Here is a 12,760-nt window from a genome sequence, read left to right on the forward strand (position 1 = left end):
GGAGGTGAAGGACATGGGCCAGGGAAAGGACAGGGAGTGAAAGACGGCACTGGGTTCAGAATGGGGACGTTTTGCATGGAGCTGGTGCTGTCTCAGGGAGAGTGGGGCACCACAAGAAAACACTAAACATTCTGTGGGTGGGATTTTGAATATTATCTGAATGGCAAGGCTGGAGTCAACAAATGTTCTTTCTTCTTATAGATTTAACGAAAACGAAATAATGTAAAAATGATTTTGTAGAGATTGCTATAATGAAAAGAGAGAATGATTAATCCTGTGCTCACCTAAATCTCTCTCAGATCCGAGAGGCAGGGACAAGCAGTCCAGAAGAGATTTGCTGTTCATGATTTGGACGACGCATTAAAGTTCAATCACAATCGAATGCACAAAATAGTGGTTAGTCAGAATTATTTTTTTAATTCTTCTCCTTGTTGGATCCAGATTTATTGACCTGGGTTCTTCAATGTGTGTGCAATTTACATTTAGGGCATTTAGCTGACGCTTTTATCCAAAGGGACTTACAATAGTACTTCCTTCAGAAGAAGGTGAAACAATGTGTTGGTACAGTTAGGATGTTCATAGAACAAATGCCAAGCACTAACAATTGCTATGTTAACCCATTCCCCGCATACAACATATTTAGGTAGGTAGGATAAGATGCTACACAACTAAGTACTATAACTCAGTACATATAAAATCAGTGTGTACATTAAGTGCCAGGACATACAACATGCAATATCTGCGTAGGAGGGAGGGGGTGGCTATAAGTGAACTCTGTTGTCTATTGTCTGAGTTTCTCTTATACTCAAAGAGTTACCACACTTATAATTGAAAATAAAAGCATTAACATATTTGTGCTGAATTTCCAACCACTGTGTTGCAGCCACCATGGAACGCACATTGTACATATGTTTATCTAGTATCCCCTTCCCCCACATAATGCTGACTAGACAGCCCTTCAACAGATGTATTATCACACTGTGTGTGGTGTTACGTCATGGCACTAGAGAAATTATCAAAGGTGAAATCCATCCTTGCTGCCCTCTGGCAGGTGAGCAGTCCTGTCCATGAGTGAGTGGAGACAGGGGCAAGGCAGCGGGGTCTCATTCACATGTTGGCATACTCATCTTTGATAAATTCTCAAACGCTATTTTTTTATACAGTTGTATTTATTTTATTTTTAGCCAAACAACATTTGCTGGCTCCAGGCGTGGTCACACTGAAAGGTCATGATAAGCCGACAAAGCGTGAAAAGGTCTTTCATGTCTGTGAAGGCCGATCATCAGTACTAATACTGGACATCAACATGGATAAAATGAATCAAAATAAGGGAATACACATTTTTTATCAGTATAGATTAAGGAAATCTCATCCAATACAAAATGTTGCCAATTGCATCATAACAAATGTGTGAAGCGTCCAAATCTGTGATTAATTCGGACAAATGACAAGTCATTTGGGATACATTGTAATAATTTAATTTGGCATCTTGTTCACTAGTGATAATAGTGTCATTCCAGCAGGTTCTCTGGTCACAAGCATAGGCAGTGAGTGGCTGTGCTGTGAGAAAAACTGACAAATCTGGACAGCCTATTATAATTATAATAATAATATAACATGTGTGCTGTTCTCTACAGGAAACTATGAATATTTCACATCCTAGCTAGTTGGAAGTATAGATTTTAAATATTTATTCCAGTTTATGTGAGGATTAATTGAAAGCGACAAATGACACCGCGATAGCTGCTCAGGGACTCTAATAGCTAGTTAGTGGCTTGGAGCTAGGCTCATAGTTCAAAAATGATTGTCAAGATGGGTTGCCGCACATATAGCAGCAAGTCGAGGGCTACTGCTTGAGACTTCAACACAGAGTTGATGTGGATGCCTGGATATCCCATGGACAGTTGTTGCATACATTAGTCTTTTTCTCTCATTTCAGCTTTCACATTCACACCTTGCCACCACTTCAGTATTGGTGATAAAAGTGGTGAATTAATGTGATATGCTAATGTCATATATTGTGAACCTCCCCATATGTAAAGGTGATGGTGATAACATTTAAGAGTTATTATTTGAGTGTACTTTGTTGAAAATACACTTCTTTTCCAGGATCTAGATATCCGTTAGCTATTAGTGAGTGAAATGCTAGGTTTCAGTTAATGCTTGCCGTTGGATGAGACCATTTTGATTCCTGGCTCTTTTTTTTAGTTTCTGGGACTCCATCCTCTAGTCAATAGTAGGTTTCTCCATTGAGAAGTGTGTCATGCCACACTTCTCAATGGAGGAGAAACATGGCAAGCAGAGGAAGGGGATGATTATTTGGTTGTGTAGCTACAAAATCTCTTCCAAATCTCTCCTGGTCTCAAAATTGTTCCTTCTTTTGCAGGTCTAAATCAGAAACGCAATGCAGTCGGAGGCATGGCTGATCAACCCAAATAGCATCATGCGGGTTTGAACTGCACTCAAATAGACTCTGTGGCTCACTACCATGAGTACTTTTGGTGTCTACCGTCCACCACCCAGTTAATCAGTGAAAAGGCAACCTAGTCGCCAATATGTGATGACAGAATACAGGAAAAAACTGACCATTTTAAGCACATATTGTGGAACATTCAGATTCACAATAAACACATAAGGAATACAGTACGATGTCAAGCTTTGATGCATTGTTATTAGCATTGTTATTATAAATCAATAGTTTAAAGTAAAATAAATAAATGATGTAATTCATGATTTGCAATTGTAGTAAAGTATATTCTATATCATTGAAATACCACCCCCTAGTGTGCACTCAGCCAAACTACATTTCCACTTTGAAAACTATTTGTGACATAACTCACTCGGCGCAATTCCGAGTCCTGACACATATTTATGATCACACCCAAACACACACACACACACACACACACACACACACACACACACACACACACACACACACACACACACACACACACACACACACACACACACACACACACACACACACACACACACACACACACACACACACAAATACGCCAACAGACTCAGTGTTGTTGGGCAACACACAGCTTGTACATTCTGTCCTGGGCAGCAGGATTACAGGGGCTCGACAGACACAACACCTGGTTTAACCACGTCTGCACTTCCCTTGTCCTTGTAACCGTGCCTACCTCGTCCCACTGTGTGGTGAGCAGAGAGCACAATTATGTATTACTTGTAAAACTTGTAATAGGCTAATGTTGACTGATTTTCCCCAGACCAACATTATTTGTTTAAATGACTTGGTTTATTGCAAGTTTAGGAAGACCTTTTAATATTAATAGTTATTGAAGTAACTTTATATCGTATGATATCTTTTTTTATGTTTATATATATTATATCATTTATTTTGTGTAGCTCTCATTGTATCACGTTGGTTTGGGGGTTTAATGTGTCTCTAACTATCGATGACAAGGGATCAATTATTACATGTTTTTATTACTAGCATCATACCAAAACATTTGAGGATAACTTCAAAATGTGTAAAAGTGTAAGACCGAACATAAAGATAGGATGAGTGCTAGCAGTAAAAGAAAAGAGAATGAAGCACTTGGATATTGTCGCAAGATGTGTTTTTAAAACAATTTAGACTTTCTATTTCTCCGTTATATTTACGGTGGTCTATCCCATCATTCATACCCAAATTTAAAAGTGGAGACCTGGCTTAATAAAATGTTCTGATGTGCCATATTTGTCTGGATGCATTGTCATTCCATTTTGAAATCTTTAAACATGTCGTCAATTCATTAGATTTTCAAAGCAATACAGACTTTTTGTGTTGGATAAATAAAATGCGTGCTTGAAACAGCGTTGCAGCCTCGAGAGACGTCAGTAGCCAGGGGGAGTGTGTACCTCCACAGCGCATTCCCAAGCGTCCCCTGATCGGTTGCTCGGGAAACAGAATAATACTGTTATCATCCCCGGCTGACTTCCTGCTCGCGTTCCGAAGCGTTTGGGCGAGGGACGACCCCGTGCTCAGGGCTCGGGTTCCCTCAGGTCTGCATGCAGGGGAGGATGCGTGTCTGGGGGGGTGACCCCCCCGGGCTGACCGGTCAGTCGTCCGGGACGGCCTCGTCCATCCACCTCACGTAGGACGCACCGGTGTACCCCACCGCCATGCTCAGGACGTCCGGGTTCTCGTAAGGATGGATGGACCTGGAACCACACACACACAAACGCACACGCGAGTGCACACACACGCACACATGCACACAGACACACATTCATACACATGACAGTCGGACCCACAAACACGACACACACACCCACAATATTAGTTATCAATGACTGGCGAGATGTGAAATTGTAAAATTGCAATGAAGGGGAGCGGGTGGAATGTTCTGGAATTACACCACTAGTGTCAAATGAAACGATGTCCCACCTCACATAATCGACAAGTTTCTGGATCTTGGAGGTCTTGGTTTTCACCAGCTAGAACAGAAATGACGAGCATTCATCAAAAGACTGACTGTTGGATGGTCTATCCCTGTCTGTGAACGGATGGCCGGCTTTGCACTGAGTCAGCTGACTCATTTTCGAATGGGAGTTGGACACCATGTGGTTTTATCCTCCTATAACACGGATAACTGAGCAGTGACATGAGGTAGATTTAGGATCGGACGTCATAATCCCTGCAGCCGGCGGGTTGTGTGTCTACTAGGGCTAGCTTCTGAAACTCTATACTTTTAAAACACATTGGTTCTGTCACGGGATGAAATAGACATCAAAACTTTGGTACTGATGTTCGGTTCTTGACGGGAGCAAAAGGCTTACTGATCTACGGAGGAAAAATGTCAGATTGGTAGGAAGCCCAGCTGTCTTTTGAATGTCAGTGATTGGAGCATGTCTGCCTCTTTCCATGTCTTAACTTTACGACATGAATGTGTTCACACTCACAGCAAGGCACCGAAAGAAGAATTGATTTGGTATGGGCCATTTTCCCAGTAGGGAAAATACTGGTGTCGCTCATACCATTAATTATGGGTCCGTTTGATCTAGATATAGCAAAGCACCAGTAACTAATGAAGTAAATAAACATTGCTGGCGCTAAGATGACAGACCAATAAAACGGACCCTAGCGTAAAAGAACAGGAACAGGAAGTGACCTTGTGCAAGTGAGCGCTGGTTCCTACCATCACAATCTCTGTTGCCTCTTGGACTTCGCCCTTCCAGTAATACCTGAAAATAACACAAAACATTACACCAGTCAGGATGTCGTTACCACTTCCTACAACTTCTCGTTGTGTGAAACACACAGCTCTGGGATTTCCGGCCACAAGATGCTCTATACTTACCGTGGCTATCTGTGTTCCCATTTGCTTCTGCTTCCACATAGCACAGCACGCTCAGGCATGTCAAATGTTTCAATAGAAAGTGCTGCACGTGTCCATACTTTCATTTGTGATTCAGACTGCATGTCTGTGTGATATGGATAGATATTATGAAGTGAATTTAATCAATAAAAGGTTTCTTATATAAATACACACTGAATTCCTTTATAACTGTTGCGCACACACACACACACACACACACACACACACACACACACACACACACACACACACACACACACACACACACACACACACACACACACACACACACACACACACACACACACACACACACACACACACACACACACACACACAATTCCCATGTCACCCTGTGTGTATTTCAGACTAAACCTTTTTTTCGTTTGTGGCTAACAGGTTTAGCATTACGGCTACTCATCCTATTGTCCGGTGGTTTACCGCTCCATTACGCTCCATATTCCATACGGCTTACGCGTTGACAGGCGTGGCTAATCCCTACACAGGGTCCAAGTGTGTCTCAGTGTCCCACTGACCGTGAGCCATTTCATTCAGACAGTTGACTCCTGGTTTTCTAGGCAATAGCTATGCTAGTTAGAAAGGAGGAAAAGGGCTGAGCAACTGTGTGTATGTGTGTTTAAATCCTTGCATGTTGATGCGTTGTTGGTGTGTGCATATGTCTATGGTTGCATCGATGTGTGTGTATGTGTGTACGTGTAGTTGGTGTGTGCGTGTGGGGTTTGGTGCGGTGCAATAATACCCCTGTTTGCATATGGCCCATTACAGTTTGCGTACCGAACAAAGGTCGGTGTGGAGGATGCTGTCCTCTACCTCCAACCGCCCACTTTTGCATAATAATAAAAGGAGTAAGACAGAGAGGATTCATTTTCTGGACTTTTCAAGAACCTTCAACACCATTCAACCCCTTCTGCTTCAGGACAAACTGGCCAAAATGTGAGTGGACCCCTGCCTGGTGTCTTGGAATTTCCAGCTACCCCACTGACAGACCACAGTATGTCAGGCTGAAGGACATCACGTCTGACACTGTGGTCAGTAGCACAGTAGCACCACAAGGGACTGTAATGGCACCACTACTCTTCACCTTTACACCTCTGACTTCTGTTCCAACTCTGAGATGTGTCACATTTAGAAGTTTGCTGATGACACAGGCGGCTATCGTGGGATGCATATGGGGTGATAGTGAGGAGGAGAACAGGAGCCTTAAAAGTCCAGACCACGTCCTAGACCCCTTCAGATTGAGGGGGCTGTAGTTGAGAACGTTGTCTCCTACAAGTTCCTCGGGCTCTGGCTGGACAACAAGCTGAACTGGGCGAGCAACACAGACCATCTGTATGGGAAAGCCCAAGGCAGACCGTACTTCCTGAGGAGGAGGCGATCATTCAACATCTGCAGGAAACGCAGCACATCAAAAAAGGACTCATCAAGTTTGGACAAGCTGATCAGGCAGGCCGGCTCTGTGGTCAGCATGAAGCTGGACTCTGTGACAGTGGCAGAGAGGAGAACATCCAACAAACTGCTGGCTATTCTGGACAATGTCAGCCATCCTCTGCACACTTTGATCAGCAACCAGAGGAGCTCGTTCAGCGACTGGATGCTCCTCCTCAAGAGTAACACTAACTTATTTTTTCCCCGTGCCAACTGTACAACACCATACAAAATGTAGCGTTTTGTAACATGGTACAAAATGTTCCTATCTATCTATCTATCTATCTATCTATCTATCTATCTATCTATCTATCTATCTATCTATCTATCTATCTATCTATCTATCTATCTATCTATCTATCTATCTATCTATCTATCTATCTATCTATGTCAATGTGTTGCATTTTCAACCTATGTGTGTGTGTGAGTGTGAGTGTGAGTGTGAGTGTGAGTGTGTGTGTGTGTGTGTGTGTGTCACTCCAGTCTATGGCGATTGTGATTGCCAGGTACTCCAGACCACACACACAGGGGCCAGGTGTGAGCAGGGCCTACAGAACACACACTCACAGAGACCAGGTCCTGGGGAGAATGTTAATGCTGGCCGCCATCTGTCGCTCCATGATGGCTCTGTGGAAGAAAAGGAAAACGTTGCATGGCGGCGAATCGTTCCAAAGCAGAGAGGTTCAGAGATAGAAACATTGACCACGTAAAAAATATGGTTTGAGGCTTTGTCGTGAGCAGATACAGCATAAAACCCAACCCCTCTTTAGTATTCAAATGGAGGGACAGCAACGCAAAAAAATAGGAGAATAGAGCAGGCCCCGGCTCTCAGAAGACATAACAGGCCGTGGCCTCACTCGTATCTCAGGGCCAGAGCAAAGTTCCTAACTATCTCCAAAGTTCTCCCTGACCAATTTCAAGGTTGAGGAAACCTTCAGAAATTGTCTCAGCATAATGTTTTACCACAACACTTTGAGTTTAATAAGTGCAGCGCAACTGATCAATGATTTATACACACACACACACACACAACACAGAGTGACAGAGTGACGGGTTGGCATGCGGGAGGCCAGCCGGCGCTAGAGGGGCCTACCTGCCGATGTCCTGGGCCACCTGCTCGTTAGGGGTGCCGATCAGCAGGACCGAGTTGTGGCCCGCTACAGGGGTCCCAGTGACGACGGCGTAGAGCCGAGCCCCCATGGACCACAGACCGGGGTACAACGCCACGGACAGGAACACCAGCTTCAGGGGGGTGGGGGTGGGGGAGGGGGAGGAGGGGTTGGGGGTTATAGGGTGGAGGAGGTTAAGCTGACATCACATGGCAGAAAAACGATCTGACACATACATGCTCTGATTTGAAGTTATAGCAAAGACAATTGTTTCTGTTAGGAGGAAGTTTTAATCATGTATTATGTTCGAGAGGAATGCGTGCGTTGGATGACGTTGGTGTGTTAGAATTTATAATGAGGCTATAATGGCAGAGTCATTAACAGTATTAATATTATGATCATTGTAATTATTATGAGTAACAGTATAGTAATCAAAGGCAAAGTTAGTAGTGATTGCAGGCGAGAAGTAGACGTGTGCTCCTATTTGACAGAGGCGCTCTCCTTATAACCTGTAGGTGAGCGGGTCGGAAGCGGTGGGATTGGATGTTATTGCTCCTAGCATGATAATCCACTGGCTAGATGGCCATTGATAACAGGCATCAGACCAAGATCGGATCAAACACATACGTTTACCCTGAATAAAATATGTGTACAAGTGCATACGGAGTAATCACATTAATCATCATGTCCTACTTACCAAACATAAAACACCCAAGGAACGAAAGGTAGTGTGAAAGATAGACTCTTTGCAGCATCGCTGCCCCTCCATCCTACGGGCAACAAATAGCATTCCTATTCTCTCCTAGTTGAATGCTCGCGTCTTTCCAAAGCGTGTCATCTCACTACGGAATGCCCGGAACGGGGTGCTTCAATTGGGCGTTGTTCACGAGAGAGAGGGCGGGATCGATTCGCGTTACAGTTACAAGAGTTTAGTGGCGAGAGAGGGACTAGAAGGATATCCGATTCCCTTACGGATAACAGTCAAATAAAGACATATTTATTCTCATTTTCTTTTTTGTGGTTTTCTTGTCTTGTTCTTAATCTTCTAGCTCCGCGGACTATTCCTTGGCGTACAGTGCCCATAGGAAGTAGGAGACCGGAAATTGTATTGCGCTAGACCGGGATAACGCTTCAATCCAGGATCCTTCTCAGCCTTGTTAAGCGCATTCATAAGGAGACATGCTTGTCTGATGCACACGATAATTATTCCCTTAAAAATGGGGTAATTTCAGTGTTTCCGTTTAAAACGAACCTAAGACTAACTAATTCTTGTCAGAGCATATTTTGTTTAAATTCTTTCCCAAATTACTGTCTACGTATGAATGTGATAAACTTGGCAGGTTGCAGTCGGACGTCCAGTGTCGGGAGAACGAACATCGCATCCGCTACGATTGGCTACGTGACATTCCATCGTCCAATCAGACGTCTGGCTTCTGACCTGGGTCGTAATCGGCTTTGGTGTCTGATTAAAGGCTTTTGCCTTCGTGGCTCGAGGTGGAATCACTTCTCATCACTAGATATGACACAAACATGATGCCGTGTGAGCTCTGTCTATCAAGTAGGTCTATCTGCAGCCGGAGCCATATGCCAAACACGCCCATTGCTCGTGTCAAACACGCCCACCAATAAACAGCGCCACAGCGCTCCATTCACTTTGCACAGCGCTCCATTCACTTAGTATAGAATGCAAACAAACTCATAAAAACGTAATAAAACATGCCTTTCATAAATACACGTTACTGTGTTTAAAGCCACGACTCTTGTCTGTCTATACGAGCTGTTTGTGTTAAAAAATAATCCACCCATTGACATCTTAAATGTCCACTTACTGTCTCAGTGATGGTGGATTAAAAACGCGACTCGTCGGACCTATGGTTTAGACCTGCTGCCAACGGTACCGACCCCGAAGTCCCTTCCCATGAATGGACCTGAGTCCCTGCCCCATACCCAAATATCTCTACTACACATATAGTGGTCTCAAAGTTTTCCTCCACTTTTGTGATGTAGGCTACTGATCCTGGTGCCTCCCTTCTTATCCACCGTTTCCTTAAGGGATCACAGCTTTTTCTTAGGTTTACAAACCGCTTAAACATTTGAAAAACTTTTATTGAGTGTGCGGCTTAACACAAAACAGCTTTTAGGAATGTTGTGACTGGTTGTGGATCAACCTGGATCATGAACTCAGATGCAAAGAGCATGTCCTCTCCTTCTCCTTAAGGAAAGCCATATAGCCTCTGTTAAATCTGTTAAAAGCATGTTTTTCTTAATTTTGTAAGCTTTGCAAAAATCTCATGCTTAAGACATTTCAGAACATTTCTATCTAGAAAAGAAATAAAAGTAAACCAGTGGCAACAGAGAATCAGGACTTGGACCCTTATTATTGTATTGAAAAGCTCCCAATAAATCCAAAAATGTGTGTGTCGTAAACCACAACTCGAACATTGTGATGATACATATTGGCTAAAGGTGAAGACAGCAGATTGCACTAGAGACTTTACATACAGTAGCATCATGTTCTCACCTCCAAATATTGGCATAAACCTTTGAATATAAAAAGCTCCATGCCAAAAGTATTTTAATTATTAAAGCCTGTAGCAATAAATGACTTAATGGTTGGTTAAATGAGAGATGTGTCTTCTTTGAAGCTGAAGACATCTTTGTCCATGGTAACTCCACTGCCCTAAATGGATGCACAAATTCACATTAGTACAGCTCTGATGGTGGACATTTTTTCAATGCAATTAACTTTATACTAACCATCTCCTTAGAAGGAAAGCTGTAAGGCCTCTTATTGTAAGCATGGTCCTCGTCAGAGTTCAATGGCATCTGTAATCATGTTTAATATGTCGTCATTGTATTGCAGCAGGTTGAAATATGTTTGAAGAAACGGTCCTTCTTCACCATCATTTTTGAGCATGAAATGCAGTGATAATGGCTCTCATCTTAACATCCAAGGTCACATTTGAATATGTGATGTCCGAAAAAAAAAGACAGAAAAGGTGAATAAGAAGTTTTCATAGAAACATACCAAATATATTTTTGAGTTGTTTGTCAGAGAGCAATACATATTAATATGATACAACCTTCTCCTTGAACATAATTATCATGTCTATAACCTGAACTTTTACAGGGTGAATGTGTGATGAAACAGGATGGATATAATACACATACATTGATTTTTAATATGCAGGACACTACACCTTAGGGGAACAGGGACCATTCGAAATGTAAATTTAAAAAATGTTATCGAATAGATGGACTTACCACAATACTTCACAACGGACCGCTGATGTGTCTGCAAATGAGCATTGAGCTCAGGGTACCCCCCTGTCTTGTGGCATAACGAACACTGGAAAGTATCTATGTCCAATCTGGTGAGCTCCGGGCATGCACCATCTTTAGTCTATAGGAGAAGTTATATAATTAATATGTTAGTTTGATATTGGAAAATTCCCAAGGCACTAACAAGAGCGATTTAAAAAAAGCCTTCCTGTTAGCAGTTTGAAAAATACAACATTTTACTACAAAGTTTGTTTATTTAAATTTTTTCTGGTATAAGACTGCCTCTAGCTAAGCTACCCAAAGCTAAAGTTACATGTATCAGCCGGATTAGCCCGTCACTGAAATTAACCCTGCCACTGAAGAACCGGTTCCTGCCACTTCAAGAGTTCACGAACGCGCCTGCCACCCATGCACCCCTGAGCCCCGAGATGCGTCCGGACGGACAGTGCGGACAGAGACGGAACAAGAACCAGTCACCATGGAGGCGAGCTCCGCATGCCTCGGCCACCTGTGCACCCCTGACCCCTGAAATGTGTCCGGACAGACGGTACGGACAGAGATGGAACAACCAGTCGCCACGGAGGCGGGCTGCACATGTGTCTGCCACCGTCCAACAAGGGCCCATCTCAGAGAAAGCAGATGAACCAGACACTCTGATTATAGGAGACTCAACCATCAAGGATATAACCGGTAAGAAGATCAAAACATGCAACTTCCCATATGGAATGGTTAGTGATATCAACCATAAACTAGCCAAAATCATATTGGAAAACCCCAAAATCTCACCGATTATTGTGCATGCAGGAATTAATGATATTCAAAGAGAACAGTCAGAACTTCTGAAGAGGGATTACACTGATCTATTGGATACACTGGACAAAATACACATCAAGTCATTCATCAGTGGACCCATACCAGCAGTTGACAGGGGAATAAACAGATTCAGTCATCTACTTGTACTGAATACATGGCTTTCCAGAGTCTGCAATGAAAGAGGAAGGGGCTTTATTGACAATTTCAACTTATTCTGGGGGCGCAAATATCTTTTCAGAGCAGATGGCCTACACCCAAACAGGTTAGGCTCAAAACTGTTGAGGGACAATCTTCTCTTCTCACTTTCCCACAAATCTCCATGGTTTGACGCACAGGCCACAGTCAGAGCACAGGTTGAGAAGAAGCGAGACTACAGCCTCCCCCACACATCTACTCTGCCACTATCTGACACACAGATAGCAGACAGCCCACAGACCTTGAAGAGAGACAACAGCCCGCCCGACGCCATCAACACTGTGCCTTCGCCCATCGCTGATGCTGGCTTGGCGAGGAACGGCCACCCCCCTCCTCTGCATTCCCCCATCGACGATGACCTCCAGCCCCAATGTCTCCTCCCTTTGCGATTTCCAGCCGAATTTAAGAAACTGGAATATGTTGGCATCAAACTTGCATCTGTGTCAATGATAGCATCGCCACGTCGTGGCCACAGGCTGATAACACCGAAGAGGATGGCGCCCCAGCCCCCCCCCCTGTACTGATAGTAGTCCTGAGTATTACTGAGACAAAAAAAGGTTCAGCCGTAGATGCAGTATA

General features: G+C 43.5%; 1 protein-coding gene across 1 annotated transcript; it reads right to left on the reverse strand.

The window, feature by feature from the left end:
* Positions 1–755: 755 nt before the first annotated feature.
* Positions 756–9,446, reverse strand: zgc:63972 (protein CutA homolog). Its single transcript, XM_056589274.1, has 6 exons — positions 8,589–9,446; positions 7,876–8,024; positions 7,350–7,409; positions 5,157–5,202; positions 4,406–4,455; positions 756–4,179 (listed from the first exon to the last, which is right to left on the reverse strand). Exons 1-6 carry the CDS (start codon positions 8,679–8,681, stop codon positions 4,077–4,079), a joined length of 501 nt encoding a protein of 166 aa, XP_056445249.1. The 5' UTR covers positions 8,682–9,446; the 3' UTR covers positions 756–4,076.
* Between the last annotated feature and the right edge of the window lie 3,314 nt (positions 9,447–12,760).

This window comes from Gadus chalcogrammus, chromosome 4 (assembly GCF_026213295.1).
Source record: "Gadus chalcogrammus isolate NIFS_2021 chromosome 4, NIFS_Gcha_1.0, whole genome shotgun sequence".
NCBI lineage: Eukaryota > Metazoa > Chordata > Actinopteri > Gadiformes > Gadidae > Gadus > Gadus chalcogrammus.